This window comes from Aedes albopictus, chromosome 3 (assembly GCF_035046485.1).
Source record: "Aedes albopictus strain Foshan chromosome 3, AalbF5, whole genome shotgun sequence".
NCBI classification, from domain to species: Eukaryota; Metazoa; Arthropoda; class Insecta; order Diptera; family Culicidae; genus Aedes; species Aedes albopictus.
The window spans coordinates 378,566,344-378,587,990 of NC_085138.1; the positions used below are offsets into that span (position 1 = coordinate 378,566,344).

General features: G+C 37.8%; 1 protein-coding gene across 6 annotated transcripts in view; it reads right to left on the reverse strand.

Annotated features, from left to right (window-relative positions):
* The window catches only part of LOC109409926 (nephrin), an 851,818-nt gene that overhangs the window by 43,765 nt on the left and 786,406 nt on the right, over positions 1-21,647 (reverse strand). For all 6 annotated transcript variants that reach the window (XM_062855795.1, XM_062855794.1, XM_062855793.1 and 3 more), the window contains one exon: positions 11,659-11,739. In XM_062855795.1, coding sequence (XP_062711779.1) covers positions 11,659-11,739 — 81 coding nt within the window. The remainder of the gene's footprint in view (positions 1-11,658; positions 11,740-21,647) is intronic.

Sequence of the window (21,647 nt, forward strand, 5' to 3'; positions counted from 1 at the left end):
AAAAAAACGCTCTGTTTGTAGTATAGGAATATGCAAGTGTTATCGTTGATCCTGGTGGAAAAAAAAGTGGGAAGTTGTTGCAGTTGCAGTTGTAGCAGCAGCAGCAGCAGTGGTAGCGGTGATGGCACACGCAAATCAGAGTCGTAGATAGTGCCACTCGTGGGATAATTCAAGATGCGATATTCTGTGATCCCGCAAGTTTTTTATTTGTTAAATTAAGTGAATAAAAAAACACAGAAATTAAATAAGAAAGGATGTCAGAGTTGTCAGAAAAGCGAAAATAGTAAAAAAAGCTAAAATAGCCAGAAAAAAAACTAGAAAAGAAAGAGAAGAAAGACAGATAAATTGAAAAAAAATGAGAAAGTTTTAAAAATTCAGAAAATTTAGAAAATGTAGGAAATTTAGAAAATTTAGTAAATTTAGAAAATTCAGAGAATTTAGAAAATTTAGAAAATTTAGAAAATTTAGAAAATTTAGAAAATTTAGAAAATTTAGAAAATTTAGAAAATTTAGAAAATTTAGAAAATTTAGAAAATTTAGAAAATTTAGAAAATTTAGAAAATTTAGAAAATTTAGAAAATTTAGAAAATTTAGAAAATATAGAAAATTTAGAAAATTTAGAAAATTTAGAAAATTTAGAAAATTTAGAAAATTTAGAAAATTTAGAAAATTTAGAAAATTTAGAAAATTTAGAAAATTTAGAAAATTTTCGGAGAATTCAGAAAATTCGGAGAATTCGGAGAATTCAGAGAATTCGGAGAATTCAGAGAATTCGGAGAATTCAGAGAATTCGGAGAATTCAGAGAATTCGGAGAATTCAGAGAATTCGGAGAATTCAGAGAATTCGGAGAATTCAGAGAATTCGGAGAATTCAGAGAATTCGGAGAATTCAGAGAATTCGGAGAATTCAGAGAATTCGGAGAATTCAGAGAATTCGGAGAATTCAGAGAATTCAGAGAATTCGGAGAATTCGGAGAATTCAGAGAATTCGGAGAATTCAGAGAATTCGGAGAATTCAGAGAATTCGGAGAATTCAGAGAATTCGGAGAATTCAGAGAATTCGGAGAATTCAGAGAATTCGGAGAATTCAGAGAATTCGGAGAATTCAGAGAATTCGGAGAATTCAGAGAATTCGGAGAATTCAGAGAATTCGGAGAATTCAGAGAATTCGGAGAATTCAGAGAATTCGGAGAATTCAGAGAATTCGGAGAATTCAGAGAATTCGGAGAATTCAGAGAATTCGGAGAATTCAGAGAATTCGGAGAATTCAGAGAATTCGGAGAATTCAGAGAATTCGGAGAATTCAGAGAATTCGGAGAATTCAGAGAATTCGGAGAATTCAGAGAATTCGGAGAATTCAGAGAATTCGGAGAATTCAGAGAATTCGGAGAATTCAGAGAATTCGGAGAATTCAGAGAATTCGGAGAATTCAGAGAATTCGGAGAATTCAGAGAATTCGGAGAATTCAGAGAATTCGGAGAATTCAGAGAATTCGGAGAATTCAGAGAATTCGGAGAATTCAGAGAATTCGGAGAATTCAGAGAATTCGGAGAATTCAGAGAATTCGGAGAATTCAGAGAATTCGGAGAATTCAGAGAATTCGGAGAATTCAGAGAATTCGGAGAATTCAGAGAATTCGGAGAATTCAGAGAATTCGGAGAATTCAGAGAATTCGGAGAATTCAGAGAATTCGGAGAATTCAGAGAATTCGGAGAATTCAGAGAATTCGGAGAATTCAGAGAATTCGGAGAATTCAGAGAATTCGGAGAATTCAGAGAATTCGGAGAATTCAGAGAATTCGGAGAATTCAGAGAATTCGGAGAATTCAGAGAATTCGGAGAATTCAGAGAATTCGGAGAATTCAGAGAATTCGGAGAATTCAGAGAATTCGGAGAATTCAGAGAATTCGGAGAATTCAGAGAATTCGGAGAATTCAGAGAATTCGGAGAATTCAGAGAATTCGGAGAATTCAGAGAATTCGGAGAATTCAGAGAATTCGGAGAATTCAGAGAATTCGGAGAATTCAGAGAATTCGGAGAATTCAGAGAATTCGGAGAATTCAGAGAATTCGGAGAATTCAGAGAATTCGGAGAATTCAGAGAATTCGGAGAATTCAGAGAATTCGGAGAATTCAGAGAATTCGGAGAATTCAGAGAATTCAGAGAATTCGGAGAATTCGGAGAATTCAGAGAATTCGGAGAATTCAGAGAATTCGGAGAATTCAGAGAATTCGGAGAATTCAGAGAATTCGGAGAATTCAGAGAATTCGGAGAATTCAGAGAATTCGGAGAATTCGGAGAATTCGGAGAATTCAGAGAATTCGGAGAATTCAGAGAATTCGGAGAATTCAGAGAATTCGGAGAATTCAGAGAATTCGGAGAATTCAGAGAATTCGGAGAATTCAGAGAATTCGGAGAATTCAGAGAATTCGGAGAATTCAGAGAATTCGGAGAATTCAGAGAATTCGGAGAATTCAGAGAATTTGGAGAATTCAGAGAATTTGGAGAATTCAGAGAATTCGGAGAATTCAGAGAATTCGGAGAATTCAGAGAATTCGGAGAATTCAGAGAATTCGGAGAATTCAGAGAATTCGGAGAATTCAGAGAATTCGGAGAATTCAGAGAATTCGGAGAATTCAGAGAATTCGGAGAATTCAGAGAATTCGGAGAATTCAGAGAATTCGGAGAATTCAGAGAATTCGGAGAATTCAGAGAATTCGGAGAATTCAGAGAATTCGGAGAATTCAGAGAATTCGGAGAATTCAGAGAATTCGGAGAATTCAGAGAATTCGGAGAATTCAGAGAATTCGGAGAATTCAGAGAATTCGGAGAATTCAGAGAATTCGGAGAATTCAGAGAATTCGGAGAATTCAGAGAATTCGGAGAATTCAGAGAATTCGGAGAATTCAGAGAATTCGGAGAATTCAGAGAATTCGGAGAATTCAGAGAATTCGGAGAATTCAGAGAATTCGGAGAATTCAGAGAATTCGGAGAATTCAGAGAATTCGGAGAATTCAGAGAATTCGGAGAATTCAGAGAATTCGGAGAATTCAGAGAATTCGGAGAATTCAGAGAATTCGGAGAATTCAGAGAATTCGGAGAATTCAGAGAATTTGGAGAATTCAGAGAATTCGGAGAATTCAGAGAATTCGGAGAATTCAGAGAATTCGGAGAATTCAGAGAATTCGGAGAATTCAGAGAATTCGGAGAATTCAGAGAATTCGGAGAATTCGGAGAATTCGGAGAATTCGGAGAATTCAGAGAATTCGGAGAATTCAGAGAATTCGGAGAATTCAGAGAATTCGGAGAATTCAGAGAATTCGGAGAATTCAGAGAATTCGGAGAATTCAGAGAATTCGGAGAATTCAGAGAATTCGGAGAATTCAGAGAATTCGGAGAATTCAGAGAATTCGGAGAATTCAGAGAATTCGGAGAATTCAGAGAATTCGGAGAATTCAGAGAATTCGGAGAATTCAGAGAATTCGGAGAATTCAGAGAATTCGGAGAATTCAGAGAATTCGGAGAATTCAGAGAATTCGGAGAATTCAGAGAATTCGGAGAATTCAGAGAATTCGGAGAATTCAGAGAATTCGGAGAATTCAGAGAATTCGGAGAATTCAGAGAATTCGGAGAATTCAGAGAATTCGGAGAATTCAGAGAATTCGGAGAATTCAGAGAATTCGGAGAATTCAGAGAATTCGGAGAATTCAGAGAATTCGGAGAATTCAGAGAATTCGGAGGATTCAGAGAATTCGGAGAATTCAGAGAATTCGGAGAATTCAGAGAATTCGGAGAATTCAGAGAATTCGGAGAATTCAGAGAATTCGGAGAATTCAGAGAATTCGGAGAATTCAGAGAATTCGGAGAATTCAGAGAATTCGGAGAATTCAGAGAATTCGGAGAATTCAGAGAATTCGGAGAATTCAGAGAATTCGGAGAATTCAGAGAATTCGGAGAATTCAGAGAATTCGGAGAATTCAGAGAATTCGGAGAATTCAGAGAATTCGGAGAATTCAGAGAATTCGGAGAATTCAGAGAATTCGGAGAATTCAGAGAATTCGGAGAATTCAGAGAATTCGGAGAATTCAGAGAATTCGGAGAATTCAGAGAATTCGGAGAATTCAGAGAATTCGGAGAATTCAGAGAATTCGGAGAATTCAGAGAATTCGGAGAATTCAGAGAATTCGGAGAATTCAGAGAATTCGGAGAATTCAGAGAATTCGGAGAATTCAGAGAATTCGGAGAATTCAGAGAATTCGGAGAATTCAGAGAATTCCGAGAATTCAGAGAATTCCGAGAATTCCGAGAATTCCGAGAATTCCGAGAATTCCAAGAATTCCGAGAATTCCGAGAATTCAGAAAACTTAGAGAGGTCATAGCAACAAGCCCAGACATTTCCCCTTCTACATCACTGCCGTCCATTCCTAGACCTGCTTTTTCCCAACCCCGGAGAAAAAAACCTTAAAAGCATCGACTTCGCCAACGGTGCAAAATCCGGCATTTTTTGGCACCCGCACAAACCTTTGCGTGGACGTCATTCTTTCGGGCAGCCGAGCAAGGGCATCCTTACGCGGGTTGGGATGAAAATGAAGTGTGCACTTCGTTCGACCAAGTTCAATCCGAACGGTGGACGGTTTCGGTCCTGATGCCGAAAAAATCCATCTGCTTTGGTCCGGTTTTTTGTGTTCAGACCACCATCACCATCACCATCGGTAAATTCCTAGGTCACGGTTCTGTCGGATAGACCTGGGAGTCTGGGTTCTGCTGATACGGGTCAGGCAGACAGCCTCACCAGAGGCAACCAACGCCAACAGTGGGCTTTCAGATGGTTTCCGAGAGACAGAGTCATCGGCAAATTGGAACATTGGATTGAGCAGTGGTTCTCAAGGTGTGAAGCACGGATCACTAATGAGAACTCAAAATCAAGCACTTTGCTTAGCTAGACTTTTAAAAGTACCTAAAGTTCAAGGTTTTAATACCTATAGAACGATTTCCACGACCAAATTTTTCAAGATGATCGTTTTTCTGGTTTTATCATGCTCTTATTATTCTACTTCTTGTTTGGCATTTTTAAGGTTTTATGGTAGCATTATTGGTCTTTTTAGTTTCGAAGTGACAACAAAACCAAGTTACAATCAGATAATTCGTCTTCTAATCACTTTCAAACAATATAATTTAGGACTTCATCAACAATTTGGATCAGAACAGACTTAAGGATGTTATTAAAACCATCACAAAACCAAATGATATTAAATAAGTCTGTTTTGCGATTATAACTTTGAAATATCGAGATATTTCAAAACTTTTGACTGGGTTCGTAACAACTGCATCTTCTAACAGAAGTTCGAAGATAAAAGTGATCCGCCACACTCAAAATCCCCGACCATCACTGCCCGTTTGGCTACTCCAGCCGAAAACCAACCAACGTGCCAAAGTAAAGTGCTTTTTGCCTCTGGTTTTCGGTTTCGCCGAAGAACGATGATTGTGTCAGGATTTCCCGAACCCCGAAAGGTTGGATCGAACCTTCATGGCACCGAGAGAAAAAAAAAAAACAAAACGCATTAGAAATGTGTTTCCATTTTTTCTTTCGTCTCCGTTCGCTACTGGCAGATTAGATTTTATGGGTCAGTCGAAATACGGTGCGGTGTGTTGGGATGAACATTGCACCGGTGACCGCCGCAGGCGTTGGTTCTGAAGGGTTCGATGGAGGCTTTTGGGTGGAATGCAGTTTTTGCTTGCGAGTGACCGATGTGGAATAGAGATGTGAGTTTTTGGCCTTTAAAGGTCACTTGAAAACTTAAGCATTCGTTGCTTCAAAAACAATGAACCGTTGATTAGAAGGTGATAGGGGTGCAAATCGAATTCGAACTGCACGGAAAGGTACTGTTTCGAATAATGGATACAAATTTCAGAAACAAACCCATTGTGCACTGCTTGTGATCATCGTTTGTTTTCGTTTTTCGTTGCGCTGATTTTTCTAGCTTTTCTCGCTGCAAATCGACCCAATATTTGCCATAAACCGCCCACGATCAAGCTTATCATCCACTGCAAACCCGCCACCCGTCATATCATCAAAAACAGTCAGGTAGGATAGTAGAATTTCCTCGAAAATTCCGAGCCGGCTTGAGTGTGGTCTGAGTATTGATCCCATTGGCAAGCCGCCTGCCAGTTTTACTCCCACCTCGCCCCTCTCCACCTGTACTGCTGCTGCTGCTCTGCTGCCAAGCTGCTGCTGCTCAAATACCCTCGCTACCAATAAACCCACCTCCTCTGCCGCTGCCCTGTTATCAACAACAGTGAGCTCTCTTTTCTGAGATTCAGCTACATTACCATTGACACCTGTAAACGCCAAGCCTGTGAAATACATCCCGATTTCCTTCCGCTGTTTTCATTACACGATCCGAAACCAACCAAGCATAATACCGGCCTCCCGCAAATCGTATTCCAATCGCCGCAGCTCGTCGCATCCAGACCCAGCATATAAAGGTAAACAAACGCCGTTTCCTATATCGCTTCGAACGTTCCGTGTCTGTGTGGGAACAACACATACACGTCCAACGCGATCATCCGTCATTTTACCAGTGTTGCCATACCTCCTTGCTTTCGAAGCGGCACGAGCTAAGAGCATCTCCACCGGTCGTTGCTAATTTTCGACGCTATGGAAATCTGCAATAGTTGTGCCGTCAACCTGACTTCTCCGGAAGCCGTTTGCGGCGGATTTTGCAAGGCGACCTTCCACTATAAGTGTGCCAGAATATCTGAGACATTTTATAAGGAAATCGTGGCAAACTCTGCATCATACTGGATGTGCCCGGAGTGTCGAGAAATAATGGGTAATGCACGATTTAAAAACACGTTGGTATCCATGAACGCTGCGACGAAAGAGGTGAACGATGGGTATCAGAAGTTAGTCGAAGATCTGAAGTCCGAGATAAAAGACTGTCTGATTGCCGAACTGAGGCTGGAAATCCAAGGCGGTTTCAGCAAGCTTTCTCTAGCTATTTTGTCTCCGGCTCCCAACCGGTTTCAGTTCAACTACCGATCTGCTTCGAAGAGGTCTCGTGAGCCAGACGACGTTCCCGCTCATCAACCAGCCCAGCCTGCGAAGGTTTTCCGCGGGACGAATGAGCCCAGCAGTTCTACGGGAGTTCCTGTTACGACGCCTGAGAGCAACTTTTGGATTTATCTGACGAAAATTTCACCCAAGGTTACCGAAGATGAGGTCGTCAATCTAGCCAAGAACTGTTTGCAGGTGGACAATGTGGTAGCGAAGGCATTGGTACCGAGAGGGCGACCACTATCGTCCCTTACGTTTATATCCTTCAAGGTAGGTGTCAGTCAAGAGTTAAAGCACAAAGCTATGGACCCTTCTACCTGGCCCCAGGAAATCCAATTCCGAGAATTTGTTGAAACTGGCTCAAGCGTTCGACATTTTTGGAAACCAGGGCAGGCAGCCGATCCCGGAGCTTCGAACAACAAAGAATCCCATCCTATGTCTGGACCAGCGTCGAGTCAGCAGCAGCCATTGTAGAATATCCCGATCGTCAACCTGTTCACTCCGAACCTCGCTCAGTTTCAAGTACTACGATTTGTGCTCCTGCTCCATCGTCTCGTAGATGCAGTTCCTCTACTTCTTTGACGATATACTATCAAAACGTCCGGGGGTTACGTACCAAAACGAATAATTTGCTCCTCTCTTTGCTCGCCTGTGACTTCGACATTGTTGTTTTAACCGAAACCTGGCTCCATGTCGGCATTGCTTCCAGTGAACTGGCATGCAACTACGTTATCTACAGATGTGACCGAAACGCTTCTACCAGCAATCTATGTAGAGGCGGTGGGGTTTTGATTGCAGTGAAATCAGATTTGAATTGCAAGGCTGCGAAGCTAGTTAATTGCGTGGAGCTGGAACAGACTGCCGTACAGATTGTATTGCCGCATTTCTCTTTGTATGTTTGTTGCATATATATAAGGCCGAACACCCGTCCCGACATCTACACTAAACACGTGGAATCGGTAGAGCAGATTCAAAATCAAGCCAACGCTCATGACGTTATTGTATGTATAGGGGACTACAATCTGAAGGATTTGATTTGGCGTTTCGATGAAGACGTATTAGGGTATTTGCCAACTAATGTTTCAACCGAGCAGGAGATTGCCTTAGTTGAGCCCATGCTTACGGCTGGTCTACATCAGGTGAATAATGTTTTGAACGTGAACGGTAGGCTGCTTGACTTGGTCTTCGCAAGTGATCCATGCAGAATAGATCTCTTCGAGTCACCATCATCGCTTCTAAAAATTGACGCCCATCATAAGCCAATTATTTTATGTGTTGACGCCCGTTCTCGTGAAGAAACCCCGTCGTCATCTCCCGCTCTTAGCGTTTATGATTTCACTCGCTGTGATTATCAAGTCGTGAATGAACTGGTAGCTTCTCAGGATTGGAATCAGCTTTTAAATCAAGATTCTATTGACGACTCCGTTGCTGCCTTCTATTGCACCATCGACCAAATCATTCGTGAAGCTGTTCCTGTGAAACCTCAGCGGCCTAAGAAAATATTGAGTCAGCCATGGTGGACTCCGCAGCTTCGAAACCTCCGTAACCGTTTACGAAAAGCTAGGAAAAGGTACTTTCGCAATAGGAACCCCATAACAAGTGGCCATCTAAAGAATGCCGAAGAGGAATTCTCCCTTCTTCAACGCGACCGCTTCCGGGAATACACCGACAGCCTCCAAGCAAATTTCAAGCAAGATCCGTCATCCTTTTGGGCGTACATCAACAAAAGAAAAAGCACAGCCAGTGTCCCAGCCGATGTGTCTTTCCGCTCTCGTAGTTCCTGCTCGCCGGATGTAACCGCTAACCTTTTCGCTGAATTTTTCGGTTCGGTGTATAACGAAAACCCTATTCCAGTTGATCCTGACTATATAAACAGTCTCCCGTCATACAACCTCCAGTTTCCTCAAATAACACTCAATGACGCTGATATTCGTGCTGCTCTCAGCAAGGTGGATGCATCCAAAGGTCCCGGACCCGACCTCATTCCTCCAATCTTTGTTAAGCAATGTGCCCAATCGCTAGCATCCCCCATCGCGTCGATTTACAACCGCTCGCTGATGGAAGGAGTGTTTCCTGAAGCATGGAAGCTCGCCTCTATAACCCCTGTTCATAAGTCGGGGAACATACATGACGTAGAGAATTACCGACCGATATCGATTCTCAGCTGTCTGGGAAAAGTGTTTGAGGGCTTGTTGCATGATGCTCTGTATCCGGTTGTTCAGTCTGTGATATCGGAGCATCAGCATGGATTTGTGAAAAAGCGATCAACAACGACAAATTTGATGATGTTCACCCATACAGTGATCGACAAATTCGAAAGAAAGCGCCAAGTCGACGCCATATATGTGGACTTTTCAAAAGCCTTCGACAAGGTACCGCATGATTTAGCCATTGCTAAACTAAATCGCCTTGGACTGCCTCATTGGATCATCCAATGGCTGAAATCTTACCTGACTTCGCGAAAAGCTTTCGTCAAAATACATGATGCTAAATCCAATATCTTTGATATTGGAGTTCCGCAAGGCAGCCATCTTGGACCGCTCATTTTCGTCCTTTTTATAAATGATTTATGCGATCGCTTGCAGGCTGGCAAACTGCTCTACGCGGATGATTTGAAGCTGTTTCGAGTAGTAAAAACGATACTAGATTGCTGCGCTTTACAAGCCGACATCGAACGTGTGTCGAAATGGTGCGATATGAACGGTATGCAGATGAATGCCAATAAGTGTAAAGTGATCTCGTTCAACCGCCGCCGGTCTACTGTTAGGTTTGAGTACAGCTTAGATAGCAATCCTCTGGAGAGAGTTTCGTCGATCAAGGATCTTGGTGTGATTCTCGATTCTAAACTTCGCTTCGACCAACATGTTGCCATAACTACGGCCAAAGCCAATGCAATGCTTGGTTTCCTGCGACGCAACACTCAGCATTTCGATGACATTTATGCACTTAAATCGCTGTACTGTGCATTAGTTCGCAGTGTATTGGAGTATGGAGTGCAAGTTTGGGCTCCGTATCATGCCGTCTATGCTGAACGCATCGAGAGAGTCCAGAAGCGGTTCATCAGATATGCTCTCCGAGGTCTACCGTGGAATGATTCTGTTAACCTGCCTCCTTATAATCAACGTTGTGCGCTGATTGACATGGAGTCTTTAGCCAACCGTCGAACATTGCTGCAAAGACTGTTTGTTTTCGTCGTGGTCACCGGCAAAATCGATTGCAGCTGTCTTCTTAGCAACTTGCGCTTCCACGCTCCAGCCCGCCGGCTTCGTAATTCAAGATTGCTGTGGATTCCCATTCATCGTTCGGATTACGGATATCACAGCCCGTTTGATTCGTGTTGTAGGTTATTTAATGATGTGTGTGACTCGTTTGATTTTAATATAAGTAAATTAGTGTTTAAAAATAGAATTAAGTCTAGCTGATCAGTCTGTGCGGCATTCAGCCGAAGATGTAGTCAAATAAATAATAAAAAAATTATGCTGCCATAAGTTCAAAAAATTTAGAAATAATTCAAAAAATTTCAAAAGTTTACAATAGGAAGAGAATGAAACTTAAAAATTCATGTGCAAATCTGAAAGTTTCATTTTGTTAAGGTTTAATAAATAAATAAGAAATAAACTTTCAATAAAAGCTTGGATATATCTTTCTTTTTAATTTTTAGAAAGATTTTCTTTAAATTTTATTGTTTAAATTTTTACTTTTAATTTTTCTATGTCCTACATTAATAAGCTTAAAATATAATGTTGATGAAATGACCCAAGTCATTAAAATTTAAAAATTTATAAATTAAAAAAAATGAAAACTTTTCTTTTTTTTTATTTAAAATTTTTTTAAAAATTTAGATTGTTGGTAGTAAATTAAAAAAAAAACATTTTTTATATTTGGATTCTAGTTTTCAGCGCAAACCTATTATTTTATCGAAATTTGTATCATAGATTGTCATTGAGTAGCCATTGCCATGAGTGGCAATAGTGATGATGGTAACTCTAACCTGAATAAAATTTCCCTCATCACATCGTTAAACACTTTCCGGCAGCCATATTTCCATTCACAGCATATGAAAACCACCCATAACATAAAACCGAAAAGCGTTGAATCGAATCCGTTTCACTTTTACACTTTTGCGGAAGAGAAAGTCCCATTCCGGCCATAGACGACCTCAAAAAAAAAAGAAAAACTCCAAATATATGTTGGATGTTAGGTGCAGCATTTGATCTCACCAGCAGCCGTCCTAAGAGCGTGGTCACATTCTGCAGCCAACACCCCGAATAAATGCAGCCGGAGGGCCGCCTTTTTATGCACCATGGTTGGCTTCTCCAGCGAATCGAGGCTTCCTCAAGCTTGTTGAAATTTATACGACCAATATAAAATTATGGAGCAAAAAAGAAAAAAAAATCATACACTCATCGTTTCGGAGAGAATCAAGCTTAGAGCTTTGGCTCCAAGACCACACCACTATTTCTGCTTCTGCTACTAGTGCTGCCGCTGCTGCTATTTCTACTAAACGCAAATGGTTTGATATTTTTGAACGCCCGCCGCAAACGAGCTTCCCCTGCCCGGCTGACTTCGGGGAAACCCAGGATAGGAAGGCAGGCGACTTACCTTCAACGGTGCAGGACAGCATGGCATCCTCGCCGGGATTTACGACCACGTTCTCGGAGATGGATTTTATCGATGCGCCATCTGGAATTTTATTTAGAACAGAGAAGAAAAAAAATGAATGTTGAAAAAGTTGAAAAAAAATAAGCCAGAACCATTTTCTCTGGATGTCGTTTCGGTGTGCTTTCGTTACGCGTGGAAGAAGGTAGAGAAGTCGGGAAAGTCAGAGAAGTAAGAAAATACAAAGCAATCAGGACAGATGAAGTATTCGGAGGAGTCAGAGGAATCCCGAAAATGAAAAAAAAAAAATTATCGAAAAAAGAGCAAAAAAAAAGTGTTAAGGGAAGACAGACAAGTGAGAGAAATCAGAGCAGTCGGAGAAGTCAGCGCAGTCACAGTAGTTAAAGAAAGGGAAAAGTAGAAAATAAAAACAAAAATGGTTAAAAAAAAACAAAAAGTGGAAAAAAGAAGTGCTGAAGAAGTGTTAAAAGATTTGAAATAAGTCAAAAAAGTTGTAGCAGTGAGAAAAATCAGTGCAGTCATGGTATTCAGCTTAGTTAAAACAGTTGGAGAAGTCATATTACAGAAAAGATCAAAAAGGTAAAAAGCGGAAGAGAAGGTTCAGAGAAGTTATAGAAGTCAGAAAAGTGCATTGAATCGTAGCACTTACAGGATTTGGGTAGTTAAAGATGTTAAATAAATGAGAGAGGTGACAGAAAAGATATAAATGAATAGAGTAACAAATATTAAAACATGGCAAACCGTCGCAAAAATAGAAAAAAGAGGAAATTAAAATAAAATAAAGTGAAACAGAGAAATTTCTGAAGTTATAAAAGTCAAAAAAAAAAAAGGTGAAAAGTGAGACAATTCAAAGCAGTCGAAAAAAGAACAAACTAAACAAGATGACAAAGAGAAGTCAGAGAAGTTTGATAGCAGTTAGTGTTGTTTTGAACAACGGTTTTAACGAAATTTTTATATGAAATCGAAAAACCAAATAAAGTAGAAAATTGGAAATAACGAAACATTAAAGCATTAAAGTTAGAGGGATTAACAGAAAACACTGCAAACAATAATGACAGAAACATGTTTGAAATATGGTTTGGAAGCACAATTTCAAAAATACTATAAAATTATGATGAAAAATGTTAAATCTAAAAAAAGAAGAAGAAGCCAAAGAAGGAAGAGAAGTCGGGAAAGCCAGAGAAGTAAAAAAAACAAAGAAATCAGGACAGTTAAAGTATTTGGAGGAGTCAGAGGAATCACAAAAATGAAAAAAGGCGAAAAAAGTGCGAAAAAATAAAAAAAGTGTAAAGAGAAGACAGACAAGTGAGAGAAATCAGAGCAGTCGGAGAAGTCAGCGCAGTCACAGTAGTTAAAGAAAAGGGAAAAGTAGAAAAGAAAAACAAAAAAGGTAAAAAACAAAAAGTGGGAAAAAGAAGAGCTGAAGAAGTGTTCAAAGATTCGAAAGAAGTCAAAAAAGTCGTAGCAGAGTGAAAAATCAGAGCAGTCAGGGTATTAAGCTTAGTTATAGTTGGAGCAATCATATTCTATTATATAGGGGTCTCCAGTTAGCCTAGTGGTTAAGGCTATGGATCGCCAATCCGGAGACGGCGGGTTCGATTCCCGTTCCGGTCGAGAAAATTTTCACGACTCCCTGGGCATAGTGTATCATTGTACTTGCCTCACAATATACAAATTCATGCAATGGCAGGCAAAGAAAGCCCTTCAATTAATAACTGTGGAAGTGCTCGAATAACGCTAAGTTGAAGCGAGGTAGGCCAAATTCCAGTGTGGACGTAGAGCCATAAAGAAGAAGAAGAAGAAGAAAAGATCAATAAGGTAAATAGCGGAAGAGAAGGTTCAGAGAAGTTGTAGAAGTCAGAAAAGTGCATGGAATCGTAGAACTTACAGAAGTTTGGGCAGTTAAAGAAGTTAAATAAATGAGAGAGGTGACAGAAAAGAGATAAATAAGTAGAGTAACAAATATGAAAACATGGAAAACCGACGCAAAAACAGAACAGAAAAAAAAGAAAACAAAAAAAAAAGTGAAACAGAGAAATACGTGAAGTTATAAAAGTCAGAAAAAGTTGAAAAGTGGGACAATTCAAAGCAGTCGAAAAAGTCAGGGTAATAAAAATTGTCAGGAAAGTCACAAAAATGAAAAAAAAGAACAAACTAAACAAGATGACAAGGATAAGTCAGAGAAGTTCTAGAAGAGAAAAGTCAGAAAAGTGAGAGCAATCTGAGCTGTAAGGGTAGTCAGAGTAGTCAGAGAGACCACAAAAAAAAATAAAATGTTCAATATTTTCGTTTTTATTTTTTTTGCTTTTTTGCTGTTTAATTTTGGTAATGCAGTCAAAAAAATTATAGAAGTCAAACCAGACAAAGAAGTCGTAGGAAACAGAGAAGTCTGGGTTGTCAAAGTAGTGAAATAAACCAGAAGAATCTAAGAAAGAAAAAAGAAAAAAAAAATGAAAAATGATCAACAAAATCGTAAAAATAAGCCAAAAAAGCCACAGAAGCCAGAAAATTCAAAGAAGTTAGAGAAATCAGAGTAGTCAAAAAAATCGGAGAAGTCACATAAATGGAAAAGGAAAAACATGTCAAACGTAAGCCAGTAACGAGGTGGGAAAAATAATTTGTAAAAGTCAACAAAGTCGGACAAGTGAGAGATTTCAAGAGCAGTGAGAGAAGCCGAAGGAGTTACAGTTGCAAAAAAAAAAAAATAAACGAGAGGGAAAAGTTAAAACAAACAGAATAGTTGAAAAATGAAATCAGATTAAAAAAAGTCGGAGAAGTGAGAGAAATCGAAACAGTCCGAGAAGTCAGGGTTGATTGATTTATCTTTATTTGAGAGACTTTCAGCCCTTGGCTGGTTCGTCTCTAGAAGTCAGGGTAGTCAAAGTTGTTATAAAAGTCACAGGAAATGAAATAAATGATCAAGTTACCAAAAAGTGACAAAGATAAGTCAGAGAAGTTATAGAAGTCGGAAAGTCAGAAATGTGCAAGGTATCTCAGCAGTCAGGATAGTGAAAGTAGTGAAAGAAGGCACAGGAATAAAAAAAAGGAAATAAAAAGAAAAGTTATAAAAACATAAAAATCTTGGTCAGAAAAGTCAGAGAAATTATAGAGGTTGAAACAATCAGAGAAGTTATTGGAAACAGAAAAGTCTGGGTTGATAAAGTGGTCCGAAAAGCCAGACGAGTTAACGAAAAGCAAAAAGAAAAAAAAACAATTAATGACAACTGATTAAAAATAAAAATAAAATCGAAAAACGAAGTAGAACAAGCCATGGAAACCAGAAAATTTAGAGAAGTTAGAGTAATTAGAGCAGTCAAAGCAATCGGAGAAGTCAGAGAATACGCATAAATGGGAAAGGAAAAAAAGAAAAATCAAAGTGGTGGGAAAGAGAATTTATAGAGGTGAAAACAAGTAAGAGAAATTAGAGTAGCCAAAGGAAGAGTCAAAGAAAAAAAAACAAAAACAAAAAATAAACTTAAATAAAAGAGAGTTCAAAGAAGTCTAGACCAACATGTGAAAAGGGTGGTAAAACCATTTTACGGCACAGCTTCTTCCGTCTCTCCTAGGCGTATTCAGATAGCCACAAAAGCCAGAATATTCAAGCCAGAAGTTAGAGAAATCAGAGTAGTCAAAAAATTCAGAGAAGTTACATAAACGGAAAAGGAAAAACATTTGAAAAATGGGACAAAGAATTTGTAGAAGTCAACAAAGTCAGACAAGTGAGAGATATCAGAGCAGTGAGAGAAGCCGTGGTAGTCACAGATGCAAAAAATACAAAAAAAAAAATAAACAGAAGGGAAAAGTTAAAAATAAAGAATAATTGAAAAATGAAATCAGAGTATAAAAAGTTGGAGATGCGAGAGAAATCAAAGCAGTCTGAGAAGTCAGGGTAGTCAAAGTTGTTATAAAGTCACAGGAATGAAATAAACGATTAAGTTAACAATAAGTGACAAAGATAAGTCAAAGAAGTTATAGTAGTCGGAAAGTCAGAAATGTACAAGGTATCTCAGCAGTCAGGATAGTGAAAGTAGTCAAAGAAGGCACAGAAATAAAAAAGCAAATAAAAAGAAAAGTAAGGACAAATATAAAAATCTTGGTTAGAGAAGTCAGAGAAGTTATAGAAGTTAAAACAATCAGAGAAGTTATTGGAAGCAGAAAAGCAGTAGTCCGAGAAGCCAGACGAGTCAACGAAAAGTAAAAAGGAAAAAAAAAGAAAACTGATAAAAAAATTAAAAAAATCGAAAAACGTTTGTTCGACTACCATGGAAATGGAAACCAGAAAATTTAGAGAAGTTAGAGTAATTAGAGCAGTTAAAGCAGTCAGAGAAGTCAGAATGGAAAAAAACGAAAAAAACAAAGAGGTGCGAAAGAGAATTTATAGAGGTGAAAACAAGTAAGAGAAATCGGAGTAGCCAAAGGAATCATAAGAGTTAAAGAAAAAACACAACAGAGATATTTAAAAAAAAGATCGAACTCTCTTCTAGAAGTCTAGACCAACATGTGAAAAGGGTGGAACAACTATTACACGCCTCAGTTTCTTCCGTCTCTTCTAGGCGTATTCAGATATAGGGGAGTCTGCTCTACTGGTCAGAGATAGAATGAATGATGAGAAATAAGCTCAGGAGGAACTGGAGAAGCAGAAAATCATTACAGCTTATACGCCCTTCTCAAATGTTAGTCTAGAAGTTATAGAAGTAAAATAAGTCAGGAAAGTGAGATACATCAACACAGTTAGAGAAGTCAGGGTAGTTAAAGTTGTAAGAAAACTGATAGAAATGGAAAAAAATAAGAAGTTCAAATAAGTGACAAACAGAAGTTAGAGAAGTCAGAAAAGTCAAATATGCCAGTAAACTGTAAGGAATCAGAGCGGTTAGAGTAGTCAAATTACTCAGAAAAGTTCTTAAAGTCCAACAAGTCAGGGAAGTCATAGGAAGCAGAGAATTCTGGGTAGTCAATAGAGGCAGAAGAGTAAGAAAAAGCAAAAGAAAAAAAAAAGAAAAAAGATAGAATATAAATAAAAATTGAAATAGAAGACAAAGAAGCCAGAAAATTCTGATAAGTTAGAGAAATCAAAGCAATAAAAAAAGTCGGACAAGTCAGAGAAGTCACATAAATGTAAATGTAAAAACATGAAAAAAGGTAAACCAAAAAAGAGGTGTGAAAGAGAATTAGTAGAAGTAAAAAAGACAAGTAAGAAAAAATTTACAGTGGAGCAGTAATGGGAGTCACAGAAGTAAGTACATACAACAACTAAAAAGAAACGGTAAAAAAAGGAAAAAAGTGGAAAAGAGTACTCATACAAGTTATAAAAGTTTAAAAAAAATCAAAGAAGTGAGAGCTATCTCAGCAGTCAGGGTGGTCAAAGTAGTCAGAGAAATCACATAAATAAAAAAGCAATAATGGAACAGTTTAAAAAAAACATGGTCGGAAAAGTCAGAGAAGTTCTTGAAATCAAAACAGTCAGAGGAGTCATAAGAAACAGAAAAGTCTTGGTTGTTCAACTTATCCGTGAAGCCAGACGAGTCAAAGAAAAGCAAAAAGGAAAGAAATAAACAAAAAAATGATAAAAAATAAAAATAAAACCTAAACAGAAGTCGAAAAAGCCATGTGAACCAGAAAGTTTAGAAAAGTTACAGTAATCAGAGCAGTCAAAGACGTCAAGTTAGTCAGAAAGTTTGAGAAGTCAGAAGGGAAAGAAAAATAAATGAACAAGAGGTAAACCACAAAGAGGTGAGAAGGATAATTTATAGAAGTCAAAAAAGTCAGAGAAGAAAAATAAATCAGGCAATCAGAGCAGTCAGAGAAGTCATAGGAATCGCAGAAATAAAAACAAAAAAGGAAAAAAAAGTGAAAAATAAAAGTCTCAGAAGGCATGGAAGTCAAAATAGTTAGAGTAGCCAGAAAAATCAGGCAGTCAGACAAGTGACGGTAGTCAAAGTCATCAGAAAAGTCAGAGGAATTAGATTAATTAGTCAAGAAAAAAATGGAAAGGCAATAAGGTTGGAAAAAGAAGTTAAAGAAGTAAAGAAAAAATCAGAAAAGTAGTCAAGAAAGTCTAAGGAATCTTAGAAGTGAAAAAAATAAATAAAAATGGTAAAAAGTAAAATAAAAAATACTGTGGCGCAGCGACTTCTCTAGAAGTCATAGAATAAAAAAAAACTAAAATAAGTAAGAGAAACCAGAGCATTTGAAGAATTCAAAGTAGTCGCAGTAGTCAGAAAAGAAAAAAAAACAAAGGAGATTCAAAAGAAAGAAAGAGAAAAAGAAAAATAAGAGAATTTATTGAAAAAAAAAAGTCAGGGACTTGAGGGAAATCATAGCAGTCAGACAACTCAGGGCAGTTTAAAAAAACACACAAAGAAAGCCAGAAAATCAAAGAGAAATCAGTCAAAGAAGTCCATAAAATCAGAAAATCCAAAGATGTCAGGAAAGAAATGATCAGTAATATGAAAAGAGGCAGAGAAAATCTAAAAGAACCGTTGACATAAAGCATGGACAAAGCTTGATCAGAGACGGAACACAATATTTATCAGACAAATTTTTCAGATACCCCCTCAACATTTCTCTTCTTTCCCCAATCAAGGCAGAATACCCGTGGACCAGCAAACCCCGCTATTCCTTTGGAACATATTTGCCACATGAGAGCTTTGTGTTATTAGATTTTTGTTTGAAAACGATGACGCGAAAATGTCTTGAACAAACACTACTGCACCCGGCGATGGCGAACAAGAGAAAATAACCGCAGGATGCTTCAGCTCGCTCGCTTCTTCAGTGTTTCCGAGGAGCAGTTTCCTAGTTCGGGGGGGATGGCTATTTGGCTGTTTGTTTCTGTCGCTTCCTTTTTGCGACCGAAATCACTTCTCGCTGCTGGATGACGACAGTTTCGGGAAGCAGAGGATTTCGCTTCCAGCTTAGAAGAGAATGAGACTGATTCGTTTATGGGTGGGCGGGTGGCGGAGTGACTGCTACTGAGAGGGCATCATTTGCTGCAGATTGCATTTCTTGTCCGTTATTGTGTACATATAAACTGGGTTTTGTTATGTTCCCGTTGGTTCGTCTTTATTGCGAAATGGTAAAACCATTTTACGGCACAGCTTCTTCCGTCTCTCCTAGGCGTATTCAGATAGCCACAAAAGCCAGAATATTCAAGCCAGAAGTTAGAGAAATCAGAGTAGTCAAAAAATTCAGAGAAGTTACATAAACGGAAAAGGAAAAACATTTGAAAAATGGGACAAAGAATTTGTAGAAGTCAACAAAGTCAGACAAGTGAGAGATATCAGAGCAGTGAGAGAAGCCGTGGTAGTCACAGATGCAAAAAATACAAAAAAAAAAAATAAACAGAAGGGAAAAGTTAAAAATAAAGAATAATTGAAAAATGAAATCAGAGTATAAAAAGTTGGAGATGCGAGAGAAATCAAAGCAGTCTGAGAAGTCAGGGTAGTCAAAGTTGTTATAAAGTCACAGGAATGAAATAAACGATTAAGTTAACAATAAGTGACAAAGATAAGTCAAAGAAGTTATAGTAGTCGGAAAGTCAGAAATGTACAAGGTATCTCAGCAGTCAGGATAGTGAAAGTAGTCAAAGAAGGCACAGAAATAAAAAAGCAAATAAAAAGAAAAGTAAGGACAAATATAAAAATCTTGGTTAGAGAAGTCAGAGAAGTTATAGAAGTTAAAACAATCAGAGAAGTTATTGGAAGCAGAAAAGCAGTAGTCCGAGAAGCCAGACGAGTCAACGAAAAGTAAAAAGGAAAAAAAAAGAAAACTGATAAAAAAATTAAAAAAATCGAAAAACGTTTGTTCGACTACCATGGAAATGGAAACCAGAAAATTTAGAGAAGTTAGAGTAATTAGAGCAGTTAAAGCAGTCAGAGAAGTCAGAATGGAAAAAAACGAAAAAAACAAAGAGGTGCGAAAGAGAATTTATAGAGGTGAAAACAAGTAAGAGAAATCGGAGTAGCCAAAGGAATCATAAGAGTTAAAGAAAAAACACAACAGAGATATTTAAAAAAAAGATCGAACTCTCTTCTAGAAGTCTAGACCAACATGTGAAAAGGGTGGAACAACTATTACACGCCTCAGTTTCTTCCGTCTCTTCTAGGCGTATTCAGATATAGGGGAGTCTGCTCTACTGGTCAGAGATAGAATGAATGATGAGAAATAAGCTCAGGAGGAACTGGAGAAGCAGAAAATCATTACAGCTTATACGCCCTTCTCAAATGTTAGTCTAGAAGTTATAGAAGTAAAATAAGTCAGGAAAGTGAGATACATCAACACAGTTAGAGAAGTCAGGGTAGTTAAAGTTGTAAGAAAACTGATAGAAATGGAAAAAAATAAGAAGTTCAAATAAGTGACAAACAGAAGTTAGAGAAGTCAGAAAAGTCAAATATGCCAGTAAACTGTAAGGAATCAGAGCGGTTAGAGTAGTCAAATTACTCAGAAAAGTTCTTAAAGTCCAACAAGTCAGGGAAGTCATAGGAAGCAGAGAATTCTGGGTAGTCAATAGAGGCAGAAGAGTAAGAAAAAGCAAAAGAAAAAAAAAAGAAAAAAGATAGAATATAAATAAAAATTGAAATAGAAGACAAAGAAGCCAGAAAATTCTGATAAGTTAGAGAAATCAAAGCAATAAAAAAAGTCGGACAAGTCAGAGAAGTCACATAAATGTAAATGTAAAAACATGAAAAAAGGTAAACCAAAAAAGAGGTGTGAAAGAGAATTAGTAGAAGTAAAAAAGACAAGTAAGAAAAAATTTACAGTGGAGCAGTAATGGGAGTCACAGAAGTAAGTACATACAACAACTAAAAAGAAACGGTAAAAAAAGGAAAAAAGTGGAAAAGAGTACTCATACAAGTTATAAAAGTTTAAAAAAAATCAAAGAAGTGAGAGCTATCTCAGCAGTCAGGGTGGTCAAAGTAGTCAGAGAAATCACATAAATAAAAAAGCAATAATGGAACAGTTTAAAAAAAACATGGTCGGAAAAGTCAGAGAAGTTCTTGAAATCAAAACAGTCAGAGGAGTCATAAGAAACAGAAAAGTCTTGGTTGTTCAACTTATCCGTGAAGCCAGACGAGTCAAAGAAAAGCAAAAAGGAAAGAAATAAACAAAAAAATGATAAAAAATAAAAATAAAACCTAAACAGAAGTCGAAAAAGCCATGTGAACCAGAAAGTTTAGAAAAGTTACAGTAATCAGAGCAGTCAAAGACGTCAAGTTAGTCAGAAAGTTTGAGAAGTCAGAAGGGAAAGAAAAATAAATGAACAAGAGGTAAACCACAAAGAGGTGAGAAGGATAATTTATAGAAGTCAAAAAAGTCAGAGAAGAAAAATAAATCAGGCAATCAGAGCAGTCAGAGAAGTCATAGGAATCGCAGAAATAAAAACAAAAAAGGAAAAAAAAAGTGAAAAATAAAAGTCTCAGAAGGCATGGAAGTCAAAATAGTTAGAGTAGCCAGAAAAATCAGGCAGTCAGACAAGTGACGGTAGTCAAAGTCATCAGAAAAGTCAGAGGAATTAGATTAATTAGTCAAGAAAAAAATGGAAAGGCAATAAGGTTGGAAAAAGAAGTTAAAGAAGTAAAGAAAAAATCAGAAAAGTAGTCAAGAAAGTCTAAGGAATCTTAGAAGTGAAAAAAATAAATAAAAATGGTAAAAAGTAAAATAAAAAATACTGTGGCGCAGCGACTTCTCTAGAAGTCATAGAATAAAAAAAAACTAAAATAAGTAAGAGAAACCAGAGCATTTGAAGAATTCAAAGTAGTCGCAGTAGTCAGAAAAGAAAAAAAAACAAAGGAGATTCAAAAGAAAGAAAGAGAAAAAGAAAAATAAGAGAATTTATTGAAAAAAAAAAGTCAGGGACTTGAGGGAAATCATAGCAGTCAGACAACTCAGGGCAGTTTAAAAAAACACACAAAGAAAGCCAGAAAATCAAAGAGAAATCAGTCAAAGAAGTCCATAAAATCAGAAAATCCAAAGAT